This window comes from Microtus oregoni, unplaced genomic scaffold, assembly GCF_018167655.1.
Source record: "Microtus oregoni isolate MIOR12 unplaced genomic scaffold, Mior012 000002F_ref0000024, whole genome shotgun sequence".
NCBI classification, from domain to species: Eukaryota; Metazoa; Chordata; class Mammalia; order Rodentia; family Cricetidae; genus Microtus; species Microtus oregoni.
Window position 1 is genome coordinate 36,202,526 of NW_024543061.1, and position 13,717 is coordinate 36,216,242.

Sequence of the window (13,717 nt, forward strand, 5' to 3'; positions counted from 1 at the left end):
GACCCTGCTCATCTGTGAAAAGCAGGCCAGGTGGCTAGGGCGATGCCATTTCAAGCGGACATCATCAGAGGTTTGCTTTGGAGCCTACCGATATTTTTCTTCTGGGTAGGGTGTCTTATTTCCTTTGTATTTTTGGATAACAGCCCTCCTGACCATTTCCAACTTTGCAGAGTTTCAAAGCCCTCATGTAGAGCGCGTTTTCCTACCGGAATTTAGTCACGGGCAGGGACTTTGGGGAATGAAGAAACTGGTTTTTAAAACTGAGTCCAGAAGAGGAGAGAGGCCATAGCTGGGGAAACTTGTACTTACAAGAGCTTTTCTTACCTTACTTCTCAGCGTGACAGCCCTCCTCAACCAGAGGACTACATTTCCCGGCAGGCGCTGTGCATCTCACAGGCATAAGGTGGCGGGCTAGGGGCGCTCCTCCTCCGTCCAGCTAGCCAATAGGAACGGCCGGCTTGGACCCCTGCCCGACAAGGAGCACGCGGAAACGTGTGCCCTAAAACTACATTTCCCGATGCGCAAGTACACGAATGTTGACCAATCGGCGCTATGCACTTCGAGGCTCGGGGAGGAGCCGGCCTGGTCAGCCGCCCCCATTGGCTAGGCGAGGCCTAGGCGAGCCGGAACCCGGGAGCGAGCGAAGCGCAATGACATTTCCTCTTTAAATAACCGGAGCCGGGGCCCCTTGGAGAAATGGCCGCGTCGGCAGGTGGGTTGCATGGTACTGCCTCCGCGGTACCGGAGGTGGAAACCAGGAGCGCGGTGCGTGCTCCGACCCGAGGAGGCGACCGTAAGGCGGGAGGGAAGGATGGAGAGGCGGCGGAGGCGAAGATGAATGGGGAGGAGGGCGGTGGGTGGCGCGCCCGCGGAGACGGGGCGTGTGGGTACCGGCCGCCCGCGAGGCGGTTGAGGGGCGCCCTGGCGTTCACCCTCGGTCGCGCTGCCCTCGGGTGGCTCTCGCTCCGCACTGGTCTCCGAGCCGAGTCCTCGCGCACCGTCGCCGGTTCGGGTGGCTCGCCTCACACCCTCCCTCCGGGAGCGCGGCGGTCCGGGCTCGCCGGGCTCCCGAGGTACTCGCCGGCCTGGGAACTTGTTCGCCCCTTGCTGGGCTCTCGGCTCCTAGAGCCTACGCCGGCGGGCTTGTGCCTAGGGTGGGGGGAAAAAACCCACGATGCCATAACTGGCTTCGAACTTCTTGTGGCTGTTCGATTTCTCTCCTCCTAGATTTAAGTAAGTCTTCCCCAACAACGAATGGGATTCCATCTTCAGACACAACCAACGAAGCCATGGACCCCTTCCATGCTTGCAGTATTCTTAAGCAACTCAAAACAATGTACGATGAAGGACAGTTGACAGACATTGTAGTGGAAGTGGATCACGGGCAAACATTTTCCTGTCATAGAAACGTTCTTGCTGCTATCAGCCCCTACTTCAGGTATGACGACGGCAGAAACCTGTGTTGCTATCCTATCCTTCGTCGCCAGTATTGCACACTTGGTTCTGATACTGAGTTGGGAACAAACAAACAAAGGCAAGCCGTGCGTTTGTTTTCTGAGAACAAATAACAGGCTTTGCCTTATTAATGTGCCCTTGTTTTGAACTGTGGGATTTTAGAGTTCAGAGGGTTGGGTTTTAAGTTAGTGGACTTCTGTGTGAGGTGTTCCCCAATATGGAAGACGCCACCACACGTTAACATTATGATGCCTTAAATTTAAAACATTCAGTAACTCAGCGGCACTAACTAATACGAGTCAGGTGCACAGGCAGCTACTTGTGGCTGGTGGCTGCTATATTGGGCAGCATAGATATACAATGTTTCAGTCATTGGAAGTTTTATTAGAGAATGATCTGTAATTTATTTTTTAAAATTTATTTTTTTCTTTTAGTAAATCTTTTTTTAGAGTTTAAACCATAGGAACCTGTTCCTTTACAAATAAATTAGGACTTAGTAGAATGTTTTAATGCCGTGGAGTTTTGTAAAATGTAGTGGAATAGTTTATTTATGTTTTAGTTTCCAAGATTCCCAAAGGTATTGCTGTTTTCATTTTCTATTTTTATCATAAAATGTTGAAAAGTGAACATTTTAAACTTTGGTCTGGAAACAAAGAGCAGGTGATTGGAAAAGATAATTTTTTATCTGGACATAATGTTTCAAGTATTTTCTTCTAAAAGCCTTTTGGTATTCAGAAGTGGTTCATATTGTCAGCCACACTCTTTTTTTCTCTTGGGAGGAGCTTGTAGGGCACATCCTACTGTAATGTTGCATTCATTAGCTCTTGTTCCTCTTTCTCAGAATGCTGGCTTGAATATAGTTACTTGAATCTGTTACTTAAAACCATTTAGACTTGTCTTGGGTAGATCATTGAACTACTAACTATTAATTATCACAGGATAGTAAGCCAGAAAGAAGAAAACATGAAACAGAGACAATACATATTCCATTTATATATGAAAAAAGATTCAGTGAGTGCGATCTATGTTAATCATGTTGCAGAGCTAGATTTTATTCTAAAACTAGACTTCTTATTGTGTTATACACTTGAACAAAAATGGTTGAAATGGGTCTTCATTAAAGTTTCTGTTTTAAAAAAAGCTATTATCTTTGAATAGTACAATAAACTGGAGCTCCAAAGTAAAAATTTTCTCATTGAAACTTTATTTTCTAGATAATACCATATGAATGTCATATATAATTAAAATTAGATTTGAATGCCTATACAGAAAAAGTATGGTTACAATAGATTTTAGTTTTTAAGAAGTTAAAAAAAATGCTTGGAAATATTTCGGAGCATTCATTCACAAAAAAAAAAAAATGCTACTAGAAAACCTAAATACTAAATTCTGCATACAAGTTTCCTGGCTCTCCTGGTTTGAGACTTTCAGGACTCATACTTAATAGACTCTAAGGCTTGCATTGCAGGTGAAAGAATTAGAGCAGCTGAAAATGTGACCCGTGCTTTCTGATGCAGCGGTTTCATAATTAATCATTAAGAAAACTTTTTGCTCCTTGGATTTTGTGCGAGGGAGGACTCCCAGTGTACTCAAGAGTACATGAAGAACCTTTTGGGAACTCGTGAAGGTATCAGGCCATTCGTGTGTGTTAGCCTAGCCGGTTGAATGCAGGAGTGGCTCCCACGATAAAGGGATATGTGATGATACTCTCCCTTTCTACCCAGTGAGGGGCTGGACTTGTCTTTTTATGTGGTAGCTATATAAGTGAATGGTTTAGCACCTGAACTGAAAACCAGCTCCAAAATAGGAGCAGTTGGTCTCTAGTTATCAAAGCCAATGGTAATATTAAACTGAAAAATTACATTATTGAAGTAAAAAGATAAGTAGTTTGGATACCAAGTTGAGCCCTTGTACCCTCCAGGTTTCTCATACTATATATTAAAATCTCACACGTTGAGGGCTGGAGAGATAACTCAGTGGTTAATAGCACTAACTGCTCAGTGGTTAATAGCAGTAACTGCTCTTGCAGAGGACCCAAATTTAGTTAGCAACACTCATATTAAGCTACTTACCATCACCTGTAGCTTCAGTTCCAGGGGAACTCAATGCCATCTTGTAAACTCTGCAAACATCTGCACTCACAGCTGGTCAGTCCTCCATATATATACACATAAATGAAAAGCATAAAATCTTTAAAAAACTGAAATCCCCAAGTATTTGATGAGGGTTTCAAAGGTGTTTGCCCATTTTCCCACTTAGGATACTTTTCACAGTGTAACAAAACAAGTTCCAAGTGTCAAGGTTTCAGTTACTTTTATCCCCAGTATGACACTGATTTCTTCAGCACATCCTATTCAGCACCCCAGATGCTCTTCAGAAAGAATAAAAGTGTACATATCTTTTCTAATAGGTCTTTTGGAACAATTTTGATATTTAAGAGTTTCCTAGAATGGTGGTTGTGGTAGTGCATGTCTTTAATTCCAATGGTTGGGGAGTCAGAGAGGCAGGAGGATCTTCATGAGTTCAAGACCAGCCTAGTCTATATAGTGAGTTCCAGACAACCAGGGCTGTGTAAAAAGACCTTCTCTCAAAACAATGACAGCGAATGGTTCTTTAAGACGAAACCTTACGGAAAGGAAATGATGTTTACAAACGAGTCATACTTAAGAGTCCAGTTTTATCTGCTTACTGTTTGGGGGAAAGACAGTTTTATAAATATACTCAGTTAAAAAAGAAGTAAAAACCAACTGTCTTGACTAAAGCAACATATTACAGCATGGCCAGGCTGTTTTCAAGTTTGCTGTGCTCAGGCTGCTGTAAATTCATGGCTGTCCTCTCGCGACAGCCTTCCACAAGCTGGAGTCATACACCACTGCACCCACCTTAGAATCTTAGTCCTGAGGGTAATAAGTTGGGGAAATTAAAAATAATTTCCGTAGAATCAGCAATGTGTTGAATGTTAAGAGAAAGGCATTGTATTAACCCTATCATAATTTTTTTGTATGGATATAAATAGGTAAAATACAGGAACTTGAACTTTAAAATGAAGTATATCTGTTTTAAGGAAAGGTTTTCAAAGTGTCCAAGAATAAGTAAAGTGGTCTTTAAAAGGAATCCAGTTTGAAAAGGTATAGGTGAATTCTACGTACCTTTGAAGAACGCTCTTCTCTTTCTGAGATGAAAATTGACTTAGTGCATACAAGTTCCCTTGTAATTTTCACTGGGCCATCAAAGATTTTATTAGACTGGCTCGCTGTGCTAAGACTAATTTTGCTATCCTGATGATAGCTTGAACTTTGTCTGGGACATTATCATTTCAGGTCCATTATCTGTAAGGCAATTTGACTTGAAGCTTGGATAGGTGTTCTCAGGATTATCAGATCTGAAATATGTCACTTACAGTGTGGTTTCTTAACAATATTCTCCTCTTTCTATAGTTAGCATGTGAGAACAGAATCCTGCCTCCTCCCTTTCCCAGGTCTTATGTCATTCCCCAGGTGAGACTTAGGAACTCAATTAGCCCAAGATCTGATTAACAAGAGATGCCTATAAGAGTCTTATTAATTTTACTTGTACAGAGGGATTTTTACAAGAAAGCAAAATCCACCCAAATTATTGGAGCATGAAGCATTTATATCTGTTAGACAAAGAGCAATGCATTTGTCAAGGAATGCCAGGGTAAGTGGCTATCTGGATTAGGGCAGTAAATTCTAGGAGTGTTACTTAGGGATGTATGAGAGTGGAAGAGCCGCAGGAGCATCTGATGTTACTTAGGGATGTGGGGTTGAGGAGCCGCAGGAGCACTTGATGTTACTCAGGGATGTGGGGAGTGGGGGAGCCGCAGGAGCACTTGATGTTACTTAGGGATGTGGGGTTGAGGAGCCGCAGGAGCACTTGATGTTACTTAGGGATGTGAGGAGTGGGGGAGCCGCAGGAGCATTTAATATTACTTAGGGCTGTGGGGAGTGGGGAGCTGCAGGAGCACTTGATGTTACTCAGGGATGTGGGGTTGAGGAGCCGCAGGAGCACTTGATGTTACTTAGGGATGTGTGAGAGTTGAGGAGCCACAGGAGCACTTGAAAGGAGGAGTGACTTGAGCCTGTGTATTCAGGCTCACTTCAGCCACAATTACCCAGTTACTCTGGTGATCCTGGCTCTTTCCCATTATTGGTATCTGAAGGACCACCATCCTGAAAGAATCTCAGTGGCTTGCTGCATAGAGAGAGGCAGGCCACATGCTCTTCCATCAACTTTAGTTCCCCAGGTGGTTTCAGCTTGAAGCAATCCACCAGTCTATCATATTTTTAGACTGTATGGTTTTAAACTCCTTTGGCACAAGATGGAATGACCCTGAGAACGGAGCTTTTGTGATTAAGTAGAACTAAGTCTTTGTGCTAGTTCATCCCTCTTCAGAACATGAGGAATGGATTCATTTTGCTTCAGAAGGGCTTCTCTGTGTGTAACTTTATACTTCTAAAAATTTTTATTTGTGGTACATATAAAATATTAACCACTTTTTTTTTTCTTAGATCCATGTTCACTAGCGGCCTTACGGAAAGTACTCAGAAAGAAGTTCGAATCATCGGTGTTGAAGCTGAATCAATGGATTTAGTATTGAATTATGCCTATACCTCTAGAGTTGTTCTGACAGAGGCCAATGTTCAGGCCTTGTTCACTACAGCTAGCATCTTCCAAATTCCTTCCATACAAGACCAATGTGCTAAGTATATGATTAGTCATTTGGAACCACAGAATTCTATTGGAGTCTTTATCTTTGCTGATCATTATGGTCATCAGGAACTTGGAGATCGATCAAAAGAATACATCCGTAAAAAGTTTCTGTGTGTCACCAAAGAACAAGAGTTTCTGCAGCTGACAAAAGACCAACTCATAAGCATACTAGACAGTGATGATTTAAATGTAGACCGGGAAGAGCACGTTTATGAGAGCATTATAAGGTGGTTTGAGCATGAACAGAATGAAAGAGAAGTACACCTTCCAGAAATTTTTGCCAAATGTATACGTTTTCCATTGATGGAAGATACATTTATCGAGAAAATTCCACCTCAGTTTGCACAGGCCATAACCAAAAGCTATGGAGAAAAGGGGCTATCCAACACCAATGGCTGTACGCAGAGGCTTGGAATGACTGCTTCTGAAATGATCATATGTTTTGATGCTGCACACAAACACTCAGGAAAGAAGCAAACAGTGCCTTGTCTAGATATAGTCACAGGAAGAGTGTTTAAACTATGCAAACCACCAAATGACCTAAGAGAAGTTGGGATTCTTGTATCACCAGATAATGACATTTACATCGCAGGGGGGTACAGGCCAAGCAGCAGTGAGGTCTCCATCGATCATAAGGCAGAAAATGATTTTTGGATGTATGACCATTCCACCAATAGATGGCTATCCAAGCCATCCTTGCTTCGAGCCAGAATAGGCTGCAAACTCGTGCATTGCTGTGGTAAAATGTATGCAATTGGAGGGCGTGTGTACGAAGGTGATGGAAGAAACTCCCTGAAGTCCGTGGAGTGCTATGACAGCAGAGAGAACTGTTGGATGACTGTCTGTGCCATGCCCGTTGCGATGGAGTTTCACAATGCTGTGGAGCACAAAGAAAAGATCTATGTTTTACAGGGTAGGTGACAGTGGTTCTTCAAGGAAGGGGGAGACTTAGTAAGACAGACAACGTCAGGTTTCCTAACCATAAACTGTGCTAGGACATTCTTTCTGAGAAAACAAAGTAAAAAAGCTTAAAAATTTAAAATATTTTTAAGTTACTGAAATGGTCCTCTGTTTATGTTTGGATATCATACATTTTTTTTTAAAGAAACATAATAAGTAATAGTTCAGCTATTGCTATTTCAGAGCATTTTTATAAGGTTAATTATACCTGTTTGTTTTTTTTTTGATTTTGAATTATCAAGAGATGTAACAATTACTACTTACGGAATTTACTGAGTGAGTTTACTGGAATTACACTATTCATTAACCAAAGGATTTTTTAAAAAAGATTTATTTATTCTTCATATATACATGTACATTTTGCCTACATTCATGTCTGTGCACTGTTGTAAGGAGACCACTTGTTTCCTGGCCGCCCGGCAGCTCAGACCCAAAATAATCACACAGAAACTATATTATTTAAATCACTGCTTGGCCCAATTGCTCTAGCTTCTTATTGGCTAACTCTTACATATTAATTTAACCATCTCCATTAATCTGTGTATCACCACGTCTTGTGGCTTACCAGCTAAAGTTCTGGCGTCTGTCTCCGGCAGGGCTTCATGGCTTCTGACATTCAGTTCTGTCTTCCCTGGCTAGCTAAGTTCTGCCCTCCTAGAAGTGCAAAGCAGTTTCTTTATTCATTAATGGTAATCGCAGCATACAGAGGGGAATCCCACATCAGTGCATGCGGTGTCCACAGATCAGAAGAGGGTGTCAGATCCCCGGGAACTGGAGTTATAGGCAGTTGTAAACTGACATGTGGGTTCTAGAAACTGAACCAGGTCCTCTGGTATAGAAGCCAGGGCTTTTAAACATAGAGCTTTATTTCCAACTCTACAAGACTTTTGTGGGGTTTTTTTTTGGGGGGGGGGTGGTGTTTGTTTTTATTATATGGATATTTTGCCTGAATGTATGACTATATACCACATACCTCTTTAGTGAATGCAGAGGCCAGAAGAGGGATACCTTGGAACAAGAGTTAAGATGGTTGTGCTGCTGGGAATCGAACTTGAGTCCTCTAATAGAGCAATTAATGCTCTTAGCCACTGAGACACTTTTTAGCCCCACAAAGGGTTTTATAGTTATGAAACGTAATTATAAAGGCTCAAAATTATGTTTTGTAGCTCTTGGCTTTTTTTAATGGTATGTTTATATTTTAAAATGCTATGTATATATTACGCTTGGCCTGAAGGCCAGACATAAATATTGTGTGTCTTTCTCTATTGCTGTTCACCTCACTTTTGAAACAGAATTTTATTGAAACTGGAGCTTACTAGTTATCTCAACTGGCTTGCCATCAAGTCCCTCCCGAATCTTTCTCTGCTCCCTCACTGCTGAGGTTATATGTGTGTGCCACCATGCTCTGCTTCTTCGTGGATCCTGGGAATCTGAACTTAGGTCCTCGTGCTTGTATTGCGAGCACTTTTCTTGCTGAGCTATCTCCCCAGCCCCATACACTTTTCTTAAATGTTTTAGTTGCTGGGATTTTGAATGCAGCATAGATGACTCTAAAGTCTTTATTTTCCGTGTTTCCTAATGGGTTATATGTAAATTATTTCCTATATGACTACTTGAATAAAACGGAAACAATGTAGGTTTTTATGAAGATATATGTGATTATTTTTAAGCCCTGTCCCATTTTTAAAATTTTTTTTTCTCTTTTAACTTAAAATTTTTGAGAGATGCCTAGACATGTTTGCTTTACGTTGCCTATTTAATTCTGCAGAACTTAACTAAGGAGTAATATTGTCTGCTACTGTACTTCAGTTAAATGAAAACGTGGCAAGATTTGGGCTTATCTTTGCAAAATAGAAGAATGTGTGTATAATTCATCCAAGATGGTTGTATCCAGTGTGATAGAGTATGCTCCCCACCTCCATCTCTTTCTTTGTATGTTACTGGCAAAATAGTTTATAGAGATAATTTGAAGGCTCCTCAATGGAATATGTGGGCTGTATATTAATGTAAATACTGTAGCAAAACAGCAGTGACAGCAGTGACTTAATAGGCTGTCGTGACCAATATAAATACTTTTTAACCGGAGGTTGTATTTTATATAAGAGGACTCTGAGGCCCTGAGTCTTTTTAATTCTTATCTTTGGTTTTAGTTTATTAAAGAAGAGTTGAATTTTTTTTTTTTTTGTTTGTTTTTCAAGACAGAGTTTCTCTGTAGCTTTGGAGCCTATCCCGGAACTAGCTCTTGTAGACCAGGCTGGCCTTGAACTCACAAAAATCCACTTGCCCCTGCCTCTGTGCACGCCTTTAATCCCAGCACTTGGGAGGTAGAGACAGGCGGATCTCTGTGATTTCAAAGCCAGCCTGGACTACAGAGCAAGGTCCAGGAGAGGCACCAAAGCTTCACAGAGAAACCTTGTTTCGAAAAACAAAAAAAAAAAAAAAAAAATTCAACCTGTTCTACCCATAACTGCTGAAGTGTAAGTTTAATCTGCCCATATAATCGATATTGTTATCACAAAGACATTATACAATATTCCCATTAAGCTGGGCATTGCACATACCTCTAATCCCAGCTCTCTGAAGGGTGAGGTAGGATGATCTTAAGGCTGGCCTGAGCTCAGGCCGGAGACCTTATCTCCAAAAAACAAGCAATGCTATATCATTAGCAAGATTCTTACAGACATTTTCATATTGGCAGTGTGACTCACCACACTCTTATTGTCACTTTATAAAAGTAACCTACTCAATGTGAATTCCATAAATCGTTTTGAAATTCATCTTTGCTTTATAACAACATTCATGTAAACACATCAGTGACCCACAAGTACAAAACTAAAGAATTCCGTGTGCTTTTCTAACCAAGTAGCATACACATATGTAATGGATTTTTATGGTTAAGTTGTATGTGTGCATGTTGCCTGTCATATTCTCCCCAGGTCATCCATACCAACACAGGTTGACTATAACATTACTGTTAATGTGTATATTTTACAGGAGGCAAATACTTGGAAAACATAAGCTCTTTAGTCTTCAGAGGTTGTAATTAAAGTTGCAACCAACCATCAAAATTTACATACTTGTTTCTTTTTTTTTAGGGGAATTTTTCCTCTTCTATGAGCCTCAAAAAGACTACTGGGGGTTTTTAACCCCCATGACTGTGCCTAGAATCCAGGGCTTGGCAGCTGTGTACAAGGACTCGATCTACTACATAGCTGGAACCTGTGGAAATCATCAGCGTGTGTTTACTGTAGAAGCCTATGATATTGAGCTAAATAAATGGACTCGTAAGAAGGACTTTCCATGTGATCAATCCATAAATCCATACCTGAAGCTAGTGCTTTTCCAGAATAAGCTCCATCTGTTTGTCCGAGCTACTCAAGTGACTGTTGAAGAACACATCTTCAGAACCAGCAGGAAAAATTCTCTTTACCAGTATGACGACATTGCCGACCAGTGGATGAAAGTGTACGAGACCCCTGACCGATTGTGGGACCTTGGCCGCCATTTTGAGTGTGCTGTGGCTAAACTCTATCCTCAGTGTCTTCAGAAAGTACTGTAAGAAGTGGCAGGCCTCAGCACATCTCTGTCATCTCCTACTAAGGGACCTTGTTTGGAAATGCTGTCGACATTGAAGAAAACTGAGGGAGTTTTGTAGACAGAAATGGGTGCTCGTAAAGATTGTGGTATGGGGAGGGATTCACTTTTACCTTCATGACATTTTCATTTGAGTAAGGAAAGGGAACAAAGTGCAATTATCAGCATTTTCCACCCCTGGCATTAAAGTATCATTCTGGAATTTTGTGAGAAGCAGTCCCTGAGAAACCAGGTGAATCAAGACAACTATGCACTCTTAAAAAGCAGTTTGAGTATTCCTGGGTAGAGACATCCAAACTAGCTAACATGACTTTATTTTAAATACGGGTAACATTATGAGGCAATATCATTTGTTTAGCTGTGATCTCTCTAACACAGACAAGCACTAACTTAGATCCTCATTCGTACTATTTATATGTATTTACATATCTATTTTTGTGTACTGTTTTCAAGTGTATGAGATTAAATGTGCTCTGTTAAACTGAAGGAAAACTCAGAAAGAACCTTTAGTCGGATTGTTTCATATTCTGCTGTAACTTTAAGTTCAAACTTTGAAGTGGCAGTTTTCTATCCATAACTTTTTCAAGTGCTAACACTGTCTCATTTTTTAAAATCCCAGAAAGGGCTCAGATTTGCAGGTGACTGGTGCTCGTCTAAGTTAGTTCACACGGAGCTAGATAGACTTAAATGGTTTGGACCTACGTTTATCTTTGAGATTAGCATGATACTTCCATGGCCATGGCACTTTACCTTGTGACTTCACAAGGTCTGCTGTTTGTGTGATAGGATATGGCTGATGGCCATTGGTCCAACTGGATTCAGTTTTACAATTCCAAGTTTGCACTAACATGGGCTGTTTTGTTGCCCAGCCTTTTTTCCATCCTCTGCCTGTCCAGTCATTGTTGGTAGCGTAAAAGTTAACTTACAATGTGAAGTTTTTACACCTACTTATAAAATTGTTTTCTAGAAACAAGAACCTTGCAGTGATCTAATAATTTAGTTGCTTTTAAGGTTCATATTACAGTTACAATCTCTATTTTTTTGCACCCAACGGTGGTAAATATTTTTTATGTTGAAACACTTGTTCTAGCAGTAGGTGATGTAGAAGAAAGGATGAGTGGATGAATAGAATCATAGCTTTCTGTATTGTAGGTACTAAGGAGCTGTTCATATTTGACTGGTCAGTTTCTCTGTTAGGATTATTAACATGAAAGACAAACCAGGTCCTTTTGTACCTGAGGCATTTGGATTGATAATGTTCTCATTACTATGTGTACTATAACTACTAAGTAGTATACATATAAGGCCAGAGTCTGTCCTCAGTCAGAGCAGTTTGACTGAGGGGGGGAGGGGGGCTTGCACCAATTGTAAGATGATACTGTGAAACAAATTGAAAACATTGCCTCTTGCATCACATACCTCCTTTTCCAGAAACTTGGTAGACTGCTTTGTAAAGGCCCTACAAGCAGAGATGTTTCTCTGAAACAGGAATTCAAGTGGATGGAGTTCAGAGTGAGCGTTTATGTTCCACACGGATAGCTGTGCGATTTCTCCTCATCTCTGTAAACTTTGACAGCCAAATTTTTTTTTTTTTTTTTTTTTTTTTTACCTTTCTAGTTTGTCTCGGGTTTTCTTTTGCTTCATGCTGTGTTAGGGTTATTTCTGTGAAGTTTTTGAATTATATTATAGTTTGCATTGCTAGTGAGAAGGAAAAATAATTTTTACAAAGAGATATCCATGTAATTTATTTTTGAAAGCTTTGTTGAGTATCTAAGATTTCCTGCCACTTTGACAATCTCTGTATTTAGAAAAATAATACTTGAAAACAAGACATAGAATATTGAGTTAGCAATGTACATGTTCCATATGGTACGTAAGAGAACAGCACACTGTGGCTAATTCTACACTAGATTTATTCTCTTGGTCTGTACAGCAGTTGGTCCTTTTGTTATAACAGTGTATATTGAGGGTATCATCTGAGAGTAGTTGTCAGGCCAAGGATTAGAATTTGCTATAGGTGTAGAATATATATTTGAGTTTTGTATGAAAAACTATTTGTTTACATTACATAGCTGGGGTATTTTGCCACTCTTAAAATGATTTCAGAAAAGGTCCTAGGAAACTAAGATTAGTGACATGTGTGGGTTTGTGTGTAGATACTTAGGGTACATTTTCATGGTGTAAGAATATCAGTAAAAGGCACAATGGCTACTACAGGATAAAAAGACCTAACAGATGCCAATCCCCCTTTAACTATGTTTCTACATTTGAAGAATGTACGAAGCACTTTTCCTATATGGTTTTTCCACGATGAAAACTGGGCTAGGTGTAACCATGTTGTAGGAAAGAAGAAATTATTTGTGTCTGTCTTTGTTTCTTGTTATCCTACAAAGTTGCTCTCACTGATGCATAAGGAAAAGTGGATGTGATTTGTGAGGAGGTTTAAATGGCATTCAGCATTCAGTGCTCAGGTATGCAGTAAGTACTGTAGTCCTCTGGGGCAAATGTGTAGATATTTTTAAACATTTTGCCGTAATTGCACAATTTTTTGCATTTTTTACCTGATGTCATTGTTTCTTGTAATAAAACCTTTTCTGATTTAAAACTGCCAGTGTTGTAAACTGACCTGAAGAATGAATTTTGAAAAATTAAAATTTGCTGAAAATCACAAACTTATGTCATGGTAGAGTGAAGTAATATTTTAGCCTATTAAATATCTGACTTGTGGCATAAAATCAACTATTTAGTTTTACCAATAACTTTTATTCTGATTGTTTTAGTCTAAGCTGTCTTCAATGCCTCTCTTACATACACTTCATATCCCATCCCAGGGAATCCTGTTGCTTCCTCTATGTAGCACTTAGTTAATGTCCACATGGTCAGCGTACCATTTCAACCATGTTACCCTGGCCTACGCCTGTCCTGTCTGCCTGTGTGCAATTGCTACTGCAAAGGATTTCTTTCTGCTTAGCACCCT

General features: G+C 40.4%; 1 protein-coding gene across 2 annotated transcripts; it reads left to right on the forward strand.

The window, feature by feature from the left end:
* The first annotated feature begins 685 nt into the window (after window positions 1–685).
* Window positions 686–13,406, forward strand: Kbtbd8 (kelch repeat and BTB domain containing 8). 2 transcript variants are annotated; one of them, XM_041678718.1, is made up of 4 exons: window positions 686–712; window positions 1,228–1,438; window positions 5,985–7,099; window positions 10,242–13,406. In XM_041678718.1, exons 1-4 carry the CDS (start codon window positions 697–699, stop codon window positions 10,703–10,705), a joined length of 1,806 nt encoding a protein of 601 aa, XP_041534652.1. In that variant the 5' UTR covers window positions 686–696; the 3' UTR covers window positions 10,706–13,406. The 2 variants fall into 2 exon arrangements, with proteins under 2 accessions (XP_041534652.1, XP_041534659.1); XM_041678725.1 differs by lacking the exon at window positions 1,228–1,438 and having other exon boundaries at window positions 700–712.
* The last annotated feature ends 311 nt before the right edge of the window (window positions 13,407–13,717 follow it).